Below are 23,466 nucleotides of genomic sequence, written 5' to 3' on the forward strand. Positions count from 1 at the left end.
ATTTCATTCCCATAATATTGGAACTTTATCCCCAACCTAATTTTTAAAAAATGACAATTTTATTTTGCTTTGTTTGACAACAAGGGGTGAGGCTGCAAAGTGGAATTTTCAGGCAGGCTGACTGAGCACCACCTCAGCGGGCGTTGCATTTAAATGCAAATTTCAGTGGCTAGTAAATCTGTATTGCCACACAAACTGTAATCCAACTTTAACAAGTGCTATTGATGTTCATTATACCACTAAATGCCTGTTATAGTAACACGTAGCAAGAATTGCCAGAATTGCCGTAATTGCAGCAAAATCAGTTTTTTTCCATTTGGATTCAGAGTGTTCTTAAAACAGATAACCCTGTGAAGCAGTTTACAGGTACATATGCCAACAAACAACATACTGTCTATGTGAACTCTGGGGTGCGCTGGTGATTCAACAGCTTCCATCCACATGATTGACAGGCAATCTGCCCAGAGTACATCCCACCTCTTAAAGAAAGGTTTCCCCAATGTCATTTCAAACAGCCTTGTGAATATGGTAGTCACTGTCAGTCAAACTCCACACAGAGATAGGGTGGAATTGAACTCGGGTCTCCTAGCTGTGTGGCCTGCGCGCTAACCACTTGTTCGCCGTGCAGCCACAACCCCATTATTAACAGTTTAATGACATGGGCCACCAATACTGATTCTGAAAGCCCTGGGCAGATTAGATTGACATGGCAACACATAGAAACTGTAATCTAACATACACATCAGTGCTTCTAAGAGATACGCTACCACATAAAGATACTACACTGTTGGGAATAAATGAATACAATTTTATGGAACAAATCCTAGAATTTAAGTTGAATATGTACAGTAGGTCAGTTCATCTTCTCGCACTGACGGCACGCGCAAGCAGCCACTGAGCATTGACATGCTGCTGTGTGTTGTCCTGCAGCAGCAGCCTACCATTCTGCAGCAGGATGCTGATTTTCTTTCTTCCTGTTACAGGTTTGGAACATTTCCCACTGCGGTTACCGGAGCACCCGTAGAGAACCCACTCCCCCGCAGAACTTGTACACCCCAATAGAGATTGTCCGACAGTGATGCAAACCCACAATCTCCTGACTGTGAAGGCAACCTGCTAAATACCAGACCACCGTGCGGCCCCATTCTAAATTGCCACCTATTTCATGTTATTGTACGGCTCTTGCTAAGGGTTAAAAATGCAACATCAGTCAACTGACAATGACTAATGAAGTCTGGCTATTGTGTGATACGTCTCTCATCTGTAATATCCCGCACTGAATAGTGACTTAGTCTACTTCGGGAATGACAGAATGCTTTGTGTGTTTAGACTAAAGGTGCCGTCCTGTCGTGAAAAATGATTGCACCAATTATATCACAATGCACTTGCATCAACGGGACATAGCAGATGCTACTGGCATCCATAAAAGACGGTTTGACCTTCTGAGCAGCAGATAAGACAAGCGTCAATACAAGAGATGTAACAACGTGATTGACCACTAAGAAGGAGCTAAGCAAAACCACACATGGTGCATTAGCCAAATAATGCATCCTTACGTATGCTTATCATGGTCTGGCTGGACCCTGCGGCTGCATCACACAAGCCCAACCTGCACTGCAGAACTTTTCTCTGCTCATCACAAATACTCTGACAAAAGTGCCTGCATACACACCCCGAGTCAGCAAAGGCGATAGGGGAGGGAGTGGATGGAAGGAGAGGGATACGAGAGAAGCTGAGTGTGTCGAGACAAAGGGATGAGGGAGAGAGGTGGCTTGAAGCCAGCTTAAAGGACACAAGCAAAAGTTGTTAGATAGCCCGAAGGGGCGAATATAGAAAGAGGAGGAGTCAGTTTCCAGTGGCGGCGTTACCTCCCGTCCAGCTGCCTTTTCTCTCTAATTGTCTCTCGTCTCCCGGCTGCTCCTGCAATGTGGCAGTCGCTGCAGTGAGAGTGCGGGGCTAGCGGATTCTCCTTGAATGAACCCTGACTGTGCAACGCAGTGAGAAGCAGCCGCTCATCCACTGTGCTGGGGGGGCGGCCTCAGAAGAAAGAACGCTACCTCATACCAAAGCAGGTAAGAACTAGGAACACATGAACTTCTTTCCTTTTGAAGTTTTGAAGCTTAGACATGTTTCTGCATGTACAATGACAATGACAATAATAATAATGCATAATGCATGACAATAATAAAGCAACTTTTTCTCAGCTGTCTTTTATTTGTGTCCTCTTTCTAACCTTCAGCAGTTTCCAGTTCATCCCAGTAAACTACCAAGGCTGAAAAGGGATAAAGGATATTAATTCACCAATCAGGCCTGAATCCATCATCGTTTGGGAGCAGATACTCTATGGCCGTGGAGGTCCATTGGATGGGGTTTGATACCCTGAAGATGGGCCTTTCGCAGACAGCCTTTAACCTGATCGTCACCATTCTGCTTGGTACTGTTTTTCTCCTGCGTTATATAGATATTTTTAGAAAGCATATGTTGATTAATCACATCAGAATGATGCAGTGACTTTTCTAATCTGACATTGACCAGCATTTGTCTCCTTCATCAGAACTTGAACTTTTTAAAGTAAAACAAGTTGATAGCAGTGATAAGCTCTTATAAGCTCATGATGCTCTTATTGTTTTCGGTCAGCTTTGCATTATGTATAAACACGGTTGATGCAATGGTACTTGTGGGTACATTACACTTGTTAAAACATTCAACAGAGATGGACTTTGGTATACATATGTACTTGATGTGATTGTTTTTGTTAGTAAAAACTACAGAATGATTGTAGTACAAGCATGTGTCTGTGCTGTGTACTTGTGAAAGCACAAGAGGATGGACACAGGAGGGGTGTCAGTCACTCTCCCCTCTAATGTTTCTATTTTTGCAAACTCACCATGCACCATGCTAGAGGAGAGCGTGCGATAGTGAGGGTGCGATGTGAATGAATCAATAACAGTCTCACATATGACCCCCTTCACTGTGCCCCACGGTCTCCATGCAGAGCGTTCTGTTGTTTAAGCCATGATGCTCAGACTGCATGTTGACCTTGACCTTGTCGTAAGCAAACTGTGACAGTAAAGCGATGCAAAAATATGTTAAGTACATAAATGTCACAGTTAGTGTTTTAGCATGAGTTGGGCAAATTAGTGTTAATAGTAACTCTCACAATTGCAACAGAATTACCCCTTCATCAATATCTCTTTGTGATAGATGATTGGATTCCAATCTAGATCAACACAGGATACACATATTTTTTAAATGGTGCGATTTGATGCAGTAACCAAACGTTTTGTTGATATAAACATTAATCGTACATTATAAAATGAAAAGGGCAATTATATTACAGTGTAAGAGAACACATCATATCCTTAAGTATGCTGTAAGGCAAAAATACAGTCAACAGAATAAAACGCCAAATGTATTTATTGTTAAGATACAGACCACAAAATATAGAATTTAATTGTATATATATATATACATGGATGGCACTTCTTGAGAAATCCAAAGAACTTTGTTCTTCGTTCCGAACTTTTTTGAAAATCTTTCACAGAGACGAGCTAGCACGTCTGCTACTATTTACTGTATACCCATTCTTGTCATTCAAGCTGTGGAGCATGCGTGACAAACCTTTCGGCAGCAGGCTTTTCGCCTATAGTTTCTCTCACAATACCTGGTGCATGTCCCTGGTGCATGCAAGATTTATGGCTGATTATATTATTAATGATTATCAATACATGGTAATGGTAATGGCTTAATTTCATTTGAACATGCATCAAATTATAATTGAATGCATCACATAATCAGTTCAGAGTTCCACATGTCCAAAAGGAGTAGGAAGAAGCAAAGCTTATTAAATCCTACCCCTCCATCTGGTACTTTTACAATCAGTAACTGTTACATTTGTTCACTTCCTGCTTTCCAAATATGGTTTAATTTTTTTTTATTCTTTTTTTTTTTTTTTTTTTTAATTTTTGTCACGTACCAAAGTACGAGGTGATATGACCATCCAATGACATAATGGGTACCATAGTAAGTGTCAATATAGTGATATATATAGCACATCATGACTGGTTCAAGACTCTTCATCCTTGTATTTAGCAAACATCAACTGCTTGTATTGTTTCTTGAATTGGCTCATCGTTGTGCATTGTGTGAGTTCCTTACTCAATCCATTCCATAGTTTGATTCCACATACTGAAATGCTATGGCTTTTTAACATAGTCCTGGCATATAAGTGTTTCAAATTTAGTTCTTCCCTGAAGAACGATTAACGATTAAGAACTGTATTAACGATTATTAATACAGGTTAATTTGTTTGGACGCTCAGTTTTGCGAAACGATACAGGACAGCACAAATCGAATCACACAAAAAATGATCAAAACTCTGTCTGCTGGGTTGAATATGGAGTTTTTTATTCTATTCATCATTTTTTCCAGCTCAGATTTAACAAAAATCTTCTAAAAATTACTTTTGACGTGTGCTTTGCCATGTGTCTGCATGTAAACATCTCAAAAATCCAATGATAAGATTTTCTCGGGATAAAACACAACCTTATATTTAGGTCAATATGTGGTAAAAAAAAAACAAACAAAAAAAAAAAACACTGCAAACCTCAGTAGTAAAGATGTTGGTTGAAAGTATTTATTAATTCCTCTCTAACAGTGTCCATCATCCTTATATCTTTCTCCTCAGGTGTGGGGGCTGTTCAGGCCCTTGAGATGTCCGTGGGGAAGATTCCCTTCCTGGAGGCCGTGAATGGCAGCACAGTCATGTTGCCCTGCACCTACTCCAGCTGCATCGGCATTGAGAACCTTTATTTTAACTGGCAGTTCAACGACAACGGTACCATGCAAAAGGTAATACCTTCTTACCGCTGGATAAATTCACAACACCACAGCGTGACAGCTTTCCTCTTTCCTCACCACCAGGTGTGTGAGGCCATGATACCGACAGACGGGGCGGTGCCCAATGTGAAGATGTACAAAGAGCGCTTTGAATTTGTGGGGAAGAACAAAAACAACAACATTTCAATCTTGTTGTGGAACATCACCTTTGAGGATGGAGGCGAGTACACTTGTTTTGGACGTAACCGCAAAGAAAAGGGCAAGAACCACAGCGCCATCTTCAGACTCATTGTCGTGGACGAGTGTGAGTGCACGAGCGATCTGCTGGAAATCTGATTGGTAGCTGCTATAATTTTTCATAAATTCATCAAGATTAATATGATATAAATGCTTGGCTATCTTATGTATTCATAAATAGGTCAGCAGTATTGGTTACATAGACACTGCTTGGAGGAACGCTTTCTCCGACAGTTAGCTGGGACAACCTGGAGGTCTGTGGCGAAGTCGAGCCACGTACCACCGCTAGCTGCTTTAAAAGGGGATGGAGACGGTTTTAGAATGTGACTTCCGATTCCATCTGTTCTATCGATCATAGTCAACCACAAAACAGTCATTTTTTCATGATTATTTCATACAGTGTCAAGCAAAATGATCTGACACATTTATAGGTTAAATAAAAGGCAAATAAAGTAAATTTACATATATAGTACATATAATGCCATTCTGTTTCATTCATTCATTCATTTTCTACCGCTTATCCTCACGAGGGCTCTCACTGTGTTTTGCTGTAGTCCATCCATCCAATTTCTATACCGCTTATCCTCACGAGGGACACAGGTATGCTGGAGCCTATCCCAGCTGTCTTCGTGCAAGAGGCGGGGTACACCCTGGACTGGTGGCCAGCCAATCACAGGGCACATATAGACAAACCACCATTCACACTCACATTCATACCTATGGACAATTTGGAGTCACTAATTAACCTAGCATGTTTTTGGAATGTGGGAGGAAACCGGAGTACCCGGAGAAAACCCACGCATGCACGGGGAGAACATGCAAACTCCACAGAGAGATGGCCAAGGGTGGAATTGAACCCTGGTTTCCTAGCTGTGAGGTCTGCGTGCTAACCACTCGACCACCGTGCAGCCCCCATTCTGTTTCATTATGTTTTAAAAATGAAATCAGTTCTGGCCCATGCGAGGTGGAACGGTTGATTTTTGTTTCAATGCAGATTTAGTAGCTCTGAAGTTGGTACCCCATAACAAGATGGTGTTTGGAGCTGGTACGGGATCATGTCTACCAAAATTGAAGTGCAAACGGAACGCTCGTTGTGTTGCAGTTACAGATTGGTTTGTTTTGATAAACGTTACCACAGTGCGATGCTCACTGGTCCAAAATAAAAACACGTTTTTTTTCCTTTACTTTACCAAGGCTGCATTTCTCGCATGCTCAGCCATCTTTTCGACAGATTTCAAGTAAATTGCCAGGAAGACCAGTCCTCAGCAAGGCTCTCCCAGGTTGAGACGTCAATGTTACACAGCTTCATGTCTCTTTTTTGAAACAGAGGCGGGGGCGCCTTCGGTTGTGTGCCTTCAGCGAGTTCTCCATACAGGATGTTCTTTGGAATTCGACCTGCATCCATCCTGCGCACGTGCCCGAGCCAGCGCAAACTTCTCTCCCTCAAGATGGCATCCATGCTCTTCATGCCAACTCGCTGTAGTATCTCCGTGTCTGGGATTTTGTCCTGCCAAGGCTGTGGAGTCTCTTCTCATGCCTTGCATAGATGGTCCATGCTTCTCTGCTGTAGAGGAGGGTGCTAAGCATACACTTAGGGGGGTGTCATACAACGATGTTAAATATGGGGCCTCAATTTGAGACCAGTGCCATAGACCAATGATAGTTTGTTAGCCAGGGACAGGGACAGGGAGTCAAACACACGAGGAAATGACTACAAAAACATCTTTTATTCACATTGATTTTGTACACTGGATTAAACGGTGATTAAACATGAAACATTTGATGTACATGTGATCCACAACATTTCACGACAGTGCAGCGACTCCTCTGTTGTTTGCAGTGAGGGTGGTCGACAACACGCTGACCATCATCATCGCCTCAGCGGTGGGCGGAGCCATTGCACTCCTCATGGGCTTCATGCTGCTGAAGAACTTCACTCTCTTTGTCCTTTCCAAGCTTGAGGAGAAAAAGTGAGTTTAGCGTCACTGCACAAACATTCATGTCGTTTCCCGACATACATGAACTTTTAGATAATCTTGTTGTCTAACTACGTCACCTCCTCTGTCCTCCTCGAGCAGTAAGGAGTGCCTTGTAACTTCATCAGGGATCGACAACACAGAAAACGGCCTCTCGGGATCCAAAGTGGATTCAAAACCCAAAACCCCAAAACAGAAATGAGGAAGTGCATGTATTCTAAAGCATAGGAGTGCTGTTATGTATGCGCCTTCATTGCAGAATTGTACTGTACAAGCACGCTAGCACACAAATAATGCAATAGTGTTTGTTTTATCTGCACTAAAAAAAACACAACCAAAGACACTTTAGCTCACTGTTTTTGCTCATATGTCGAACTCCATAAGCCATCAGCATATTTTCACCATATATACATATGACAGTGTAATTATACATTTCATTGACTGCATCTTTGTCGTGTGTTATTATTATGTATGCGGCACAATTTCAAAGCGCATTAATAATACTGATTCCATGTTGCTCTAAAAAAATACCATATTGACCTGAATATAAGACGACCTTGCAGTCCCTCTTTTTCATATCTAATTTTAGGAAAAACATTTATTCAATTCATCACATTTGACTTATCATATTTCTTTGCAAGACTGCACGGTGGGACGCAGGCCACACAGCTAAAAGAAGACCTGAGTTTGATTCCCCCCTCGGCCATCTTTGCATGTTCTCCCCGTGCATGTGTGGGTTTTCTCCGGGGAACCCGGTTTCATCCCACATTCCAAAAACATGCTAGGTTAATTGGTGACTCCAAATTGTCCACAGGTATGAATGTGAGTGTGAATGGTTGTTTGTCTATACGTATGTGCCCTGTGATTGGCTGGCCACCAGTCCAGGGTGTACTCCGCCTTTCGCCTGAAGTCAGCTGAGGTAGGCTCCAGCATACCAGTGTCCCTCGTGAGGATAAGTGGTATAGAAAATGGATGGATGGACTACAGCAAAACACAGTGAGAGCCATCATCCAAAATCCCGACTTATATTTAGGTCAATATGGAATGACTATAAACACTATGAGTGATTCTCAAATGTGTCAAAGTGGATTAATGTCATGGCAGTTATTATAAAACACAGTCATTTATTGGACACAAATAATGGACAATTCTCGAGGGAAAACTAACCATTGTAGTATGGAACTTACATAGTCACACATTACATAACTGAAATGTCATTTTATACAGTTATGATAGTTATGGCTTACCTTTAAACACGTTCATTATTCTTGTCTTGGCTTGATATCAAACAGAGGTGCCTGTTGTTGCATCCCAGTTCCTCCGCAAGTGAGGTCGCAGTACATGCTGTAAAACATGACAAAGATAATGACAACGTAAGATAATAAAAAGACAATCTCTCTCCCTCTTACAGAAAAATTTACTGTCGCTGCTTCTATGGAAAATAACCAATGCAATTTATGCATGTAACATGAGCCAACAAGTAGATAAAGCTTTAAAAATAAGAGACGTATATATTCTATTACATTAAAAGTAATAGCTTTAGCTTTGGGATGTACAGTCATTGTAACCCATATGTCTGTAAATTACTGTATATGGCTAAAGCTATAAGTGCTATGTATTGTCTGTGTCCACCGCATCACTCCATGCATACCATAGGGGAGCTAAAAATATGCTTTGTCTTCCCCATGAAGTAAGAACATGATTCTAACTCCATGACCATGTGACACGGTGTCATATCCACGGGTACTGATTGTGCCAAGCAAGGATAATCGTGAAGTATCATGTCATGATATGAATGGAAACTGTACGTATTTCTTTTCCAGTATTGTACATTGAGAAGAATACCTCCAAAGAGCGGGCCAAATGTGAATGTAGATGCCTTCAACAGGTGTTACATCAGCATACTGTAACGGCATTTCTTGTTGTGCCTCCATTCTTTAACTGTTGAATTGAAGCAATACTGCTGTTGTACTCATGGAGGATGTGTGTCATTGCAGGGTTATCAATGCATTCATTGAAGTGAGGGCTAAAAAAAACACAAAGAAAGCAAGCAATTGAGGTCAGGTTATCTTTGTGACAGCAGAAGATGAGAAGCAATGGAGTGGCTTTAAGTGGAAAGAATGAGAAGAGGCTGGATTGGTACTGCAGAAAGTGTGCAATGATCTCATAATCCCATCTCAGGGTTCAGAGAATTTCAGGTACAGAGTCAAACAAAAGTGAGTCCACCCCTCAGTTTTATTACAGTATTTCTTCTCTAGGGACAATGCTATAGAAATAAAACCTGGATGTACAGTTAGCAACGTCTATGGCAGGAAGATTCCTAATTAACCATTTTTGGTTCATTGGAAATTATTCTGCGATTTTTTTCCCTTGAGTCAGTAATAATTTATGAATATGTGACAGTCCAGTTCAAATGTACAGCATGTTCTATTGTTTAAAAAAAATACAATTTACATGTTAATGCCTTCACTGATGTCGAGAGATCTTGCACTTTAAGGCTGTATGGCTGACGAGTTGTTAGCATGCAGGACACACAGCTAGGACATCCGGGTTCGATTCCCCGCTCGGTTTGCATGTTTTTTTTTACTCCAGTTTCCTCCCACATTCCAAAAACATGCTAGGTTAATTGGCGACTCCAAATTGTCCATAGGTATGAATGTGAGTGTGAATGGTTGTTTGTCTATATGTGCCCTGTGATTGGCTGGCCACCAGTCCAGGGTGTACCCCGCCTCTTGCCAGAAGACAGCTGGGATAGGCTCCAGCACCCCTGCGACCCTCGTGAGGATAAGTGGTACAGAATAATATTTTAATTAAGTATTTGTTTGTTAATCTTTTTTCAGTGCATAGCAAATCTATACTGCTATATAAGCTGTACACTGATTATTCTAAAGTATATGGTATCATCCCTTGAGAAGAAATAATAAAATAGTGGACTTATTTTGTGACTAAAAAGGTTTTCAGTACAACAATGCAATATATGTCTGCAAATGAAGAATTCCGACTAATACTTTAGGGTTATAAAATGTAAAAACAGCAAGAATTTGTCCTGATTTAAGAAAAAACCCAAATGACTGACTTTTGCATCTTGATTGAGCTACACAATGCGATTCAGCAAGAATGTCCTCTGTGTGAACTTGAGGACAACAAAACAAACTGCAGCATTGTTGTTAGATACTTGAACTGTATGGAGACTTTATTTGGGAATTGATGACATAGCTTCTGTTTGTTTATGTGGTGAGAGCAGTGTGATGATCACCAGTTCTATGCAAATGACGAATATATGTAAGTGCATGCTCTGAACAATTGTAACAATGATCCTCTGCGTCACTGTGATGATATTGCAAGCAATAGAATCTTCCCGAGCCGGATGTTGGGATGCAGGGAGAAGAGCGAGAGGAGCATCTGGTGGGTTGGGACCCCTTTAGTTGTTTAGACTGCAGACTTCATATCAATTCATTCCCCACCTCTGCACGCCAGTATTCAGCTATACGATGCTCTCGCTCTCCTTCAAATGACGTCCACGCCTTTAGAGGTTCTCCCTGTATGTCAGCTCTTTCTCTGTTGGTTACTGAAACATGAAATAAAATCAAGTTTGGAGCTAAATGTGTTTTGTTTTTGCTATGTTATGAAGGTACAAACACACTATAAAACAGGGGTTCTCCAGTGGTCTCATCCTTTTCTTCTCGTCTGCTACCCACTTTTTTAGTTTCATTAGTTATTATTATCAACATTTTAGTTTTTCCTACATTATGTCTTTTTGCACTATTTTCAACATTTTTTTTTATTGGAATGAGCCACATTCCACAAATGGCTCCTGTGCCACACCTTAGACACCCATGCATGTTCTGCCAGGAAGGCTCAGTAATGGAGGATTGTGTCCAAACTCAACATCTCCTTGGATTTGTTGGTCGGGGCTGAGTTACATTGTGGAAAAAATTCACTGTCACATTTTAATCTTGTGCGATCTTATGTACTCCTAAATATTAGCATGATGATATCAATATTTTTCAGTTTTTTTTCTATGTTTATCTGCACACTTTTTGTGTGAGTGTTTTTTGTTTGTTGTGGTGTTCATACCGTTACATTTTTTAAAACGTTTGGTTATTTTTCACATTATTTATTTAGTTTTGATGATAATGTCTTATATTGTGTTTATATTTTGTTATAATATATTATATTATGTAATGATATTTGTTCTCAAATAATTTTGATCTATATTAAAAGAAAAAAATCACAAAATCATTCAATAATTTTGAACATTTTCAAGTAAAATATATTGGCATCGGCAATATCAGCCCTGTATGTACTTGGTATTCAGTATGGCCCATGAGTAAAATGAACCACAGCAATCACAGACATACTGGATATGATTATGTAGTTAGAACTCGTGGAGAATAAAATGGTATTCCATAAAACGCTAAAATGCGACAGTGAGCCAACAAAATACTGTATACATTTTAACAATAGTATCCCAAAGTATAAAAATACCAAACCTAACATAAAACGCAGTAGAGTCAGTGAAATGAATCCCTAACCTCCCTTGATACTATGGGAACTTGGTACGGTCCAATTAGCTCTACATTCTGGGGTACTCTACTTCCTGGTTTTTAACTTTTCTAATTTCATGCTCATCTGGTGGTTCCTGAAGCACACGGCAGCAACCTTAGTACTGGTAAGAAAAGCACTTTAGCTAGTACCAACTTGATGTTTAATACATTTTAAAAGTCTGACAAATGATACGCCTTTTGCTGTCACGCAAAAGCGGTCTTTACATTGTTTTAATGGCAAGTTGTATTGTGCTAGCTTCACTTTAAAGCATCTCTGCAAGGAGGTTAACTGTTAGCTTTGACGTATAGCCTAGCTGCCGAAATAACAACTGGTGTCCTTAGTGTTTTTCAAATGTATAAATATATTTATACGTGTATGATTTCTGTTTGTATACAGTACTCCCTCATTTATTGCAGTTAATTGATTCCAGATGACTTTTAGATCGTTTTTAACATTATTAGAGCCCCCATAGACATGAAATATCACACCTACGGTCACCTTTTTACTCGTATTACCACAATATAGTAGATAGATATAGCCATAAAATAATAAAATAATTGCCATAAAACTGTTGCAAAATGTTTTCCTGACTTGTGGACAGGAAGTGACATCACAGGCCCAGATTTGAGTTGTAGCTAGATTATGGCCCAAACATTAGTGGTGTTATTGTGAGTATAATGATATTTTACTGCGCAATAGAAGCCTGTTGTTCTGGTGTTTGTGTTATTAGTGTAGAATACTACAATTCATGCAATTGTTTTGTATTTTAGTTCATTTAGCCTCCCTGGGGAGGTGTCGAGGGCACGTCCAACTGTTAGCAGACCTCGGGGAAGACCCAGGACGCGTTGGAGAGACTCCCAACTGCCCTGGGAACGCCTCAGGACCCGCCAGGAGGAGCTGGTGGAAGTGTTCGGGGAGAAGGAAGTCTGGGCCTCCCAGCTTGGGCTGCTGACCCCGCGACCCGACTTCGGATAAGTGGTAGAAGATGGATGAATGGAGTTCATTTAGCCGTTATTGTGCTTGAAAAGGCATACTTTAGGCCAAGAATACGTGACATATGCTTGCTTAAAGCCATACTTAATGAGGAAACGGTGATCATTCATAATTTTTTTGTTTTTATGATTTTTTTACTTTCATTTAGTGATTGATCACATTAGTGATACTTGAGAATTCATGGTTGTTTAGATGAAACAACTATGAAAACCATGAAAAACCCATTACTTAGATATATTACTTAGATCAAATAAGTTGCATTGTCACCTATTGTATAACACAAAGCTAAATTGTTCACATTTTGTTCAGGTAGCTTACGTATATGATTGACATTGGATTGGTATTAATGTTTTTTTCCCCTTTCATTAACAGAATGATAGAATTGAACCTTTGTGTGAATTCTGAAGAGTGTATTGCTAACTTTAGCAATATGAGACCTTCACAGAAAGTTATTTGTTATTTGAAGGAGCTGGCCATACCACATAAATGCATAATATTGGATTTGTGATTTTTGGTCAAAAATGACTTTCCCTGTAACGACCCATCTCATTCAACATAAGTCAGTAATAATGTATAAGGACGTGATAATACAGGTAAAATTTCCAGCATACGTACACTGCTGTTAAAAAAGCCCACAATATTTCATGTTGATTCTTCATTGATAATGTTTTTTCATTAGGCGTTGAGATTTTGCACGTTGTTCGACGGTCCTTGAACACACCATAGTTGTTTGATGAGACACAACAGTTGACAGTCATTCATTAGTGGTGAGTATACCTATATACTTTAAAATGAGGTTTATGAGTGTGTGTGAGGCATTTTTGAGGATTGTGTAGCAAGTGAACAAAGAGAAGGGGGTGGGGGTTAGGAGGTTCTGAATTTGAATCCAATAAAATGCCATTCTTCTTGTAAATGTTGATCCAAAACTTGGAGAACGTTAAGCTAGCAGAATGGTCTATGAGAGCAGTGTCTGAAAAATAGACATACAGTATTTATGAGCATATCAATTACTCCATGTGTGTACCCTAAAAAACCTCACCATGTCAGTATTGGAAAGTAAGGAGAGAACCACTGTATGTATTTTAAAAAATGGCTTGGTAGTGAAATTAATTGGGAACACCTCCAGCGCAATAGAAATGTGGATAAATGTGGATAAAACACATTGTTATCCTGACAGTGCTTGCATGTACACGTTTAACCAGTAGATGTCAGCAATGAGCTTCATTTGACACCAGCGTGTCAACTGAGCTTGAAGTTGAAAAGGCATATATTCCGTAGGTGCACTGATCGGTAAGCACCGACAACTTCTCTCATATACAGCAACCGCAGATGAATTACAGTGGATAGAAAGAGAGTAAACTTGTTTATTTAATCCCCTTTGATTAACAAGGTGGATAAATTAAGAACAAGCACACACTTGATGTGTACAGTTTGAAAGGGAAGACCATGCTGGCTTATTGCAAGCACTAAGTACAAACATCATCAGTAACACAGTGGTGGCGTCAAATCAAACAACTTCATTGACAACTTTATAGTTTTTACTATCAATCATTTCCAAACAAAAGTTCGAAGTATTTCACTATATGTGTATATTCACTTGAAATATACAGTATGCTGCATGGGAGTGTCATATCGAATGTTAAATCGGCCCACTCAACCCAGTAGACAATTTCCATAATGGCGCATAGCAAATGAAGTAGTAAATTGTGTCAATGTATCAGAATATTTCAATGATTCGTGGTTGGTTTTACCTACTTGCTTTTGCTGTGCGCGTACAGCTCCACTCCAACCGCAGTGCTTTGTACCCGCTTGTGTTGTAGACAAAGAAAAGTCTCGCATCGTGTAATGGACTCGCATAGATCTCTGTAGTTTATGTTTAATTAACAAAAGTGGAGTAGCAGAGCCTCAGTGCGCCTTTCCCTGTTGCTGTCCACGCTGCGCAAAGAGATGTGGTCAGTCCTGCCCCGGGTCACAGGTGGGTGTCCTCCCTTGGGTGCCAACTGCCAAAGTGATCCCATTTAGACGCGCTTTTGCCAAAAATCCACACCGTCCAGCTCAGACGAACCCCTCTCGACCATGCTGGGTCCACTCTCTGTGGTGCGTAATGGTCGAGGGGGGTGTTGGATTTGTATACGCGCAAGTCCCGGGCAGAGAGGAGGGACATGGGCGGGGCTGAGGCGCTTCTCCTTTCCCCTCCATTCGTAGTGGGGCGGCAGGGCTGGAGAGACCTCCGGGGAGCACAGTCGCCAGTCCAGCACGGAGACCCACCTGGCGGAGAAAAAAAATAAAAATAAAGAAAAAAAAAAAAGAAAAGCTGCGCCTCACACTTGCCAGGATTGCCAAATATTTCCGAAAAATACACCTGCTATTTATGGCATGTGGCTTGTAACTTTACTCCTGCTGTACTCTCTCCAAGAAGGTAAGACAAATGAAATATTGACATTTTAGTGCGTGTTTAGTGTGATAGTTTCTAAGTTGATCCATTTGTTGTCGGTGCTTTGAAAAGGGATTGAGGCGTCGATGCGTCGTCTTATGCTTTCTAATTAAGAGAGAAAATCGACGCTCTTTTTTAACCCAAATAGAAACGACAGTTAAAAATGTGGATATTTTCAACAAAGTATACATGAAAAGTGTTTTTTGTGAGTGTGTGTGAGTGTGTTTTCGATCTTCTAGGCCACCGCAACGCCTGGATTGTTTTTTCGCATTACCAGTAAGGATATGAATATGTAAAATGGCTGAATGGGGAGAATGAGGTGCAAATACAGCGAGAGGCTGAGGGAGAAGTCAAAACATGCAAATCATGCAAATGTAGCAATGCAACATCTCCATCGCAAGGAATTTACTCACAAATGTTGCAATCTTTAAACTTTGGACCGTGCAGCCTTTGCCATTTTTAATGATTGCACCCCCCCTCCACCTCGTCGTGCACATTTTGCTAATTGCAGCTGTTTTGATAGGGCCGTGTTAAAACTCCATCACGAAGCCAGTCTTTTTCAACCTGATTATTTTAGATCGATTTTTGGGGGGTGGAATTAGTGGCAATTTGTTACGATTAGTAATTTGATGATAAACAAAAGGCCTCTCCTTGACAACGGCCCTGTTAGTTAAATAGGTCGAAACCCGCATAAAGGCCCTAATTGGTGCAATTAGTTGCTTCACCATTGTGGGGTTAAAATTGATGTATAAAAGCAAAATATGATGCATGTGTTTTAATACATTTTTCCTCAATATCACGCAAATATCTGCTTTATAAGAATCCTGATTCGTAAATTACAGAAATTAATACATTAAAAAAAATAATTCACCTTATGTCTGTTCGCTCTGCAAACGAAAAAAAGTCAATTTTGAATTCATAAAGGCCACCTATTCCCTGCCTGATTATTATGATTATTTTAGTTGATTAAAAATGACCTTGTCTTATTTATTTATGAACTTAAAGGGCGGATTAATGAAGCCATGGCGTGTCTATACGTGCATGTTTAACATACGCAAATGAGGGTGTCTACAGGCGTGGGGGGACCAGATTGCAGACTTGCCCGGTCATGTTCCTCACTAATGGCGCACCTGGACCCCTCAGACGTGTTCGCGCGCGTGCCGGGACGTGGGTCCCTTGCTCCCTGCGCGCGCGCGTGTGTGTGTATTACGGAGGAGGAGGGGAAGAGGACGGGGACACCCCTGTTTGTTGTAAACACTTGGCTTCAACACATTTGTATCCAGTAGAATTAAATAAAGTTTACATCCGTTGATGTTATTATAACGGCTTGTTTAAATCGAAAGTAAGAGTGGGAGTGGAAAAATGGCGGAAGCAGTCACGCGCAGGTGTACTAAAAAGAGTCATTATCGAACAATTGGTTAAAGGGCCGAGTCAATTACAACACAATGCCGGTCACTCTACGCTTATTTTAAATATTACATCAAATTGAAGGCTTTTATTTCGATGTTCTAGTTGGTCATTTAAGTCACGGAACGGATGAGGATCAGTTTGATGTATAGAGAGGCCTGCTGAGCCCTGCTGGCCTTCCCCCCCATTACAACGTGAGGCGTTCAAGTTAAACGGAAATGTGAAGCTCGTGAAGCAATAAGGTGATCCTTCACCCTGGCACATTCGTGTCCTCCCCATATGCAGCTCAACCTCCACAAATAGAAATATGCTAAATTCGCCCTCCCTTCCTGCAGTCCAATTCCCAGTGCTGTCTTTGCAAGGCTGCACAATTAAAGCTGCAATGTGAGCAGTAGGCACCGCTCAATGACAGAGCTGTGGGCTCCACCGGGGTGACATTATTAAGCAGGCCTCAAATCTGTCATGTTTTACCTTTTAATCTTACATATGCAAAATTGCTGAAATGATCAAAGCATGAATACAGAAGCAAAATGAGAGCAGTCAGAATGTAGTAACTTTAAAGACACGAAGGTCAACATTAATGACCCTGGGCAAACAAAGTCACTAGCTGTAGCCTACTTTTGATGCTGCAAAGTTGGATGTGGCAGACTGTAGTGTGTCACTGCAGGCATTCATCACCCACCAGTCGATGAGTAATTACACAACTAATATGAACTGCTGATGCAAAACCTTAAATCTGACATGCTGGTTGAGATGCACGTTTTTGGGTTGTTGTTTTTTTTTGGAGTGGATGCATTCTGTAAATGTCAAATCTCGGAAACAAGTCGCTGTTTTTGTTCGATCTCCCTCTCCATCGCTCCCTCCCGCTGTAGCTTCCTCCTCCTCTCCTCTCGCAGCAACTCCCCTCCCTCTCTTTCCCTCATCACTAGGCAGAATTAAAGGCTGGGGGGGAGGGGCAGTTTATGCAGACTGTGCTGGGACTTGTGATCCACAGATTTGATATTCACATTAGGAGAGAAACTGGCTGCTTTGATGTGAGGGGGAGCAGGTCCCAGGGGACTGCTGAAGTAGCACACTTTTTTTTTTACTGACACAGCACAGGCCTGGGGGGGGAGGGTGTTGGCGGTGGTAGGTGGGGCGGGTTGCAGATTGTTGGGGACAGGGTGTACAGAAAGACACAAGATGGGGAGCTGCCGATACCCCTCTGTTGATTAGATGTAACCCCAACCACACCCTCCCTCCTACTTCTCCTCCTACGGTCCACCTACTTACATGAGACCCCTGAGGATTAGGGAAGCTTACACCTACCTTATCTCCCTACATCTCACCAATATTCAATTCACACCCCTTATGACAGTATCCACCCATTTTGCCCCACCCCTCCCCCCTGTGCAGGTTTCCACACGAGAAAAAATATGTTATTTAGAAGTCACCGCTAAAACATCCACAGAGAGGGCAAGAAGAGCGAGAACATGAAGGGGAATGTGACATTGACCTAGCATTTTGGAAAAAAGTTTCATGTACCTCAGTTTTCATACGCCTCGGTTAGCGTACTCCTGATTAGTATGTTAGCGTTGCAAATTTGTGCCTAAATTTTGGTTGGCGTTCAATCGTCTTGTCGCGTTATTAATACACTTGTCAGTATATTGCTAACATATGGAAACAGGAACTGTGGGTCGGTTCTGTCACTCGTCTATGATGTCATCATTGGTTGACGATGTAGTTATTGGCCGACTGAGACAGTTATGTTCCACAAGTTACACAAATTTAAACACAAAACTCATTTTACCATTTTACATACGCATAAAACCATCCATCCATTTTCTATACCGCTCACAGGTATGCTGGAGCCTATCCCAGCTGTCTTTGGGCGAGAGTTGGGGTACACCCTGGACTGGTTGACAGTGAATCGTTATTTCTTGAATTCAACAGTGTCTCTCACCATGCAACTTTCTTTGCCTCCATTGGGTGATTTTGCAGCCGTGATCAATAGAAAAGGAGACACTTGAGGTGATAAACTCTATTGAACTCAAGAAATAATTCATGGTAAAATACAAAGATGGTGTCTGTGTTGATTTCGATGCCACATCGTGTCTTTGTGTCACATTCCATTTTCATTGAAAGCAAAATCTATACCTTTCATTCATCACATATTTGTATTTATATTCATTTTGAATCGTTAGACTACAAAACTATAATTGGTAACATATTTTTGTTCATTTTCTAAGCCTTCAGAACATATTAATTGGATTTGCATCATTTCTCATGAAAAAAAATGATTGAGATTCAGACCTTCGTGAATTGATTTACAATGGTAATCAAGGTTCCACTGTATTGGCAAAAGTAGGTCTCAGTTGTCGTACACCATGTCAGTTATTGTACAGCCAAACTTTGCACCTAAAATAGGCATTAATTACATTTTATTTATCAGACAGGAAAAATTATAAGCAACGGTTGTGTTAGATTTACTAGTGCCAGACTCAGTTAAAAAAGTTCTGCAGCACAGAAATCAAAACTCACAAGAGGTACAGACAAGACAACAAGACCAGGTCTGTGTGCCCACGTATTATACAGTGGAATTGGGCACCCGAGCAAAGAATCCCACACGTTGGTGACTCAGCTTTGTGGTGTTATTAATACACTGTGTGAGTCCAACTGTATCTTCATTACAAAACATGCCTGTTCTCAACTCCCACCCCAAAGTCTGTGTCTGTGTCCAGCGAGGTCACCTTTTTATGACATCATCAATAGTTGACTGAAGTCTCTGCCTTTTATATTGAGTGGATCTGCAAAATACCCACCGTGTCGCCAACAGAAGTGGCACCACTTGGATAAAGAAAGTATTGAATTCTATTGAATTGAAGAAATAAGTCCTAGCATCTGTGTGGCTCTCTCCTCCACTCCTCTCTCGACAACTTGATTCTTCAGTAAAGGTAAAAGTCATTACATGTAAAACTATTATTATGAATAATTCTAAATTTGACTTAGTCTGTGTGGAGTTTGCATGTCCTCCCCGTGCGTGTGTGGGTTTTCTCTGGTTTCCTCCCACATTCCAAAAACATTCATGCTAGGTAAATTGGTGACTCCAAATTGTCCATAGGTATGAATGTGAGTGTGAATGGTTGTTTGTCTATATGTGCCCTGTGATTGGCTGGCAACCAGTCCAGGGTGTACCCCGCCTCTCACCCGAAGACAGCTGGGATAGGCTCCAGCACCCTCGCAACCCTTGTGAGGATAAGCGGGATAGAAAATGGATGAATGAATTACTTGTTTTGTCCAAAGTTTTTGTCCAATTTTGCCCAAATTTTGTACAGTGTCTTGGTTTTCATACAATGTTGCACGTTAACAGACTAGTCCGTTAGCTATGTACTGTATTGTACAGAATGTCCGTGCATTTTCTTTGTGGTGCTGCTAAATAACCCACCATGGGGCCAAAGAAAGTTGGGAAGTGCCAGTGTTTCAATAGAAACACTGTTGAACTAGATGAATGGGAAGTTCTATCAATTCCTCATGTATAGTAATTTCACATTGTTTTCTGCATGTACAGTTTTTTTTCTTTACAGAATATAAATACGTTATTATTTTTGGGTATCAGATGGCATAGTTGGCATTACATAATTTTCTACGGGACAAAAAAACGTGTAGAACCTTTGCGAACAAAACCACAGTTTTGTGTTAACTTTTTTGGGTATCTGAAACAGATTTAAGTTTTAAGATTTAAGTTAAGTTTTCTTTGGAACAGGTTAATAGCAAAAATCGGTGTCCCGCTGTACAGAACTGTAAGTTCTGAAATGCTGTTGTCAAGTAAACACACAGCTAAAACTACATTTCTCTTTTCACATGGAAAAAAACAATCTTGATATAAACCACCCCAATGTTATTTGGTAATGAAGTTGTTTATGAAAAGGAGGAGCACATACTTGGACAGCTACAGCTGGCTTCCATGACACATCTCAATCAAGTTCATTTGTGCCCTGTCCTTCTGGCTAGGTTTATCATCAAATCAAATAAAGGATGAAGATAGTGGAAGAACATGTGGTATTACACCTCTGGTTTGGCATGGGGGTGCCACATTGGTGGCTCTGGGGTTTGTTTACCTCCTCATCCCTGTTATAGTTGAGTGGTGTGTGAGTGTGTGTGTGTGTATGCACACAGACACACACGCACACACATCCCAGAGAGGCGTAGATCAGCTGCATTATGCATGATGAAACCTTGCATAGGTTATGACTTCTACCTCTACGACATACATATTCATGCAGTGTTCTGGAAGGATGTATAAAATAGTTGCTGCAGCTCTGGCAGACCAAGCACTACCTCCAGCATTATGGCGCTCCCTCCCTGACTCTGTTTGAGTGCGGCTGATGAAGCCATCTGAGTTTACTAAGTGAGTATAGTGACTGTCCACATGCTGCTAAGATGGGAAGCATTTTGTCACCAGAGAACAGAGAACACTTCAGGACTTCAGCAATTTTACCTGAGTTTAGTTCAGTAGTTGTGGAATGATGAGGTATAGGTCAAGAACATAACTTTTTCCCGCTTTTGTTTAGGTTGGCAGAAGAGGCACAGGTAAAAATAAATAATCTGAATGGAAAAATCTGTACAGTTGAACGATTTCCCTCCTATCAATATTGTGTTAGTGATTGAGGTGAGGTGTGCGGCGTCACCACACCTGCCAGAACATTACGTACACATGCACAAAAATACTTTAGAAAATAATAATACAACATTTTCAGCGAAACTGAATGGTGTTGATTGAAAATGTGCATAATGTTAATAATCATATTTGTAGTTTGTAGTGGTGTTGAATTGCACTGTATCATACTGAATGGTGTTTCTGATATACAGTGGTAGCTCGCTTTTTGGAGAATCAGGCAATTTTTACCATAGTAAAACATGTATCTCGTATTCATCCATTCCAGACACCCAAAAATATTAGACAAAAATACGTTTTATGCAGACTATAGTTTTGCATGCAGAAGACGAAATCCAGTATACCCCCCGACCCTATTAATGATAAGCGGCATAGAAAATGGATGGATGGACGGTAAACAGAATAATTAAAAATGACAAATGTATGGAACGTATTGATGATGTGGACTGTGTGTGGATTGCTGTCACTTGCAACTTCCTTTGGTCCCATGACTCAGTCAGCAATATGTATGATGCTTTGTTTGGGTACTCGGGTTCGTGGAATAATATTGTACAGGGCTACAAACTACTTTATGTGCAAACAAACTTTATGTGACAGTGTATGAAAAACAAGGCATCACTGGATGGAAGTAACCAACATTGAAAAACAAATCATACGGAAACTGAGGTTTTACTGTATTGCTTACCAAGCTGGCCGATATGGCAAATACGGCGCTACCTCAGTTTTTGTTATTACTTGGTTTTCAAAAAGTCAGACAAAAAACGAAACTGTACGGGAACCAAGGCAAATTTTTGCGAAAATGTTCATCAAAACGGAATCATACACAAACTATATTACAAAAGCGAACGCTATAGTAGAAACTGTAACTGCAAGTAACAATAATTTTAAGCTTGTTGTTTAGAGAATTGGGTGTTTGGGTAGGCCCTACCTACACAGACCAAATCAATATGAGCCAAACTACAGCTGCATTTCTCGGCTACTATTTTGGTAATCGATTAATCATTTCACTTTAAAATGTACTCTGAATATCCCGATTATCCTGACTATGACTATGTTTAATGTCCTTAATCATCTATAAAAGAAGACCAATAATGTTTGTCACACACATCAGCTTTGCCGCTTTCTGATATCTTGCAAAGCAAACCACTGCAGAGAGCGTACGTAAGAACATTCCCACACAAAGTATTGGATTTATCCACTTGTACGTAAATGCGTACCTTTCTGCACAAGTCTTACCATGCGTACACACAAAATCTAGTGGTAGAACAGTGAAACTAAAATAGTACGGCTGTGCTTGCCATATCATCTTGCTATGTGCTTCACAACTTGACCATCAAACAAGGCACCGCCCCAGAGCAAATTATGAGCAATTTATTTATTTGAATTTCTTATTTATTTGCACATGTAGCAGTCTGTGCCAGTGACTCTTTGGTTTGCAGTAGATTGTTTGTACTTCTCTACTTCAATTTTGGTGTTGGAGAAATTCCTCTTCCTCGCCCCTTTGCCATGATTTTGTGGAGGGGGAAAACTCCATCCATGCATTCTTAAAGGGATTGCTGCTAAGAGGCGGAAATTAAAAATGTGTTTTTTTTTTTTAAGGCTGTCAAAAACAACACGTTAATGGAACTCATTTATTTAATTAATTACATTTTTTGTAATTAACGTAAGCACACCAGAGCAAGCCGACCTGTTATGACATGGTGGTAGACGGAATCACAGTGGCGTGTCACACAGAGTCTGATGCTCTTTTATAACTTCATTCTGACCTGAACACATCAACGGCAGTACAATTCCAGCACCATATTTAGTATGTATGTCTTTCCAACTCACACATGTCTCTGGTCCGTTCATCCTGGGAACGACATTTCTACAATGTCATTATAAGAACGCAGGATGCATTCAGGAACACTCACAAAAATAAAAATATGTGTGAAAATAAACAGCATTATAAAGCATGACATGGATATTCTTATCACTCCCTTCTTAACTCTTAATTCGGACAATTTTAAATATGCTGGAAAAAAACAAGTTCAATTTACCTTTAATTACTTGTCGTCTTTGAACGCAACCCCTCTTTGCTCATAGTGACTCAGTTAAAAGTGTGATTCAAATATTCTGCTACCATTAAAGAGACTAGTGTTTGACAAATAGATTTTTAGACTTGTTTGCTATCTTTTAGGTTGATTGACATATTCAGTTCATTTGGATCTGTCAATGGATAAAAATATAAATAATACTGTCCTGTCATTTCTCTTTCTGTTAAGTAAATGCTGTAAATATGAGCATATTTCAGGCATAGTTTGAAATGGTGATTAATCATGATTAATCAACTTTGGGTAATTTAGATTAATTTAGTTTAATTAGATAAAAAACTTAGA

General features: G+C 40.4%; 2 protein-coding genes and 1 long non-coding RNA gene across 9 annotated transcripts in view; 2 read left to right on the forward strand and 1 right to left on the reverse strand.

The window, feature by feature from the left end:
* The first annotated feature begins 1,762 nt into the window (after positions 1-1,762).
* scn4bb (sodium channel, voltage-gated, type IV, beta b) lies at positions 1,763-10,644 on the forward strand. Its single transcript, XM_058087708.1, has 6 exons — positions 1,763-2,072; positions 2,240-2,434; positions 4,688-4,851; positions 4,924-5,143; positions 6,917-7,046; positions 7,155-10,644. Exons 2-6 carry the CDS (start codon positions 2,344-2,346, stop codon positions 7,252-7,254), a joined length of 705 nt encoding a protein of 234 aa, XP_057943691.1. The 5' UTR covers positions 1,763-2,072; positions 2,240-2,343; the 3' UTR covers positions 7,255-10,644.
* LOC131138622 (uncharacterized) lies at positions 6,551-15,000 on the reverse strand. Of its 3 annotated transcripts, none has more exons than XR_009132117.1 (4): positions 14,349-15,000; positions 8,898-9,078; positions 8,300-8,396; positions 6,551-7,032 (listed from the first exon to the last, which is right to left on the reverse strand). It is a non-coding gene; the product is annotated as an uncharacterized LOC131138622 (long non-coding RNA). The 3 variants fall into 3 exon arrangements; XR_009132118.1 differs by having other exon boundaries at positions 14,345-15,000; XR_009132119.1 differs by lacking the exon at positions 8,898-9,078.
* The window catches only part of LOC131138615 (cell adhesion molecule DSCAML1-like), a 68,952-nt gene continuing 57,912 nt past the window's right edge, over positions 12,427-23,466 (forward strand). For 2 of the 5 annotated variants that reach the window (XM_058087694.1, XM_058087695.1), the window contains exon 1: positions 14,736-15,012. In XM_058087694.1, coding sequence (XP_057943677.1) covers positions 14,970-15,012 — 43 coding nt within the window. In that variant the 5' untranslated portion in view covers positions 14,736-14,969. Of the gene's footprint in view, positions 12,579-14,735; positions 15,013-23,466 lie in introns of those variants that run through there. The other 3 variants (XM_058087697.1, XM_058087698.1, XM_058087696.1) reach the window with 3 other exon arrangements.

The sequence above is a fragment of the Doryrhamphus excisus genome, chromosome 11 (assembly GCF_030265055.1).
Source record: "Doryrhamphus excisus isolate RoL2022-K1 chromosome 11, RoL_Dexc_1.0, whole genome shotgun sequence".
Taxonomy (NCBI): Eukaryota; Metazoa; Chordata; class Actinopteri; order Syngnathiformes; family Syngnathidae; genus Doryrhamphus; species Doryrhamphus excisus.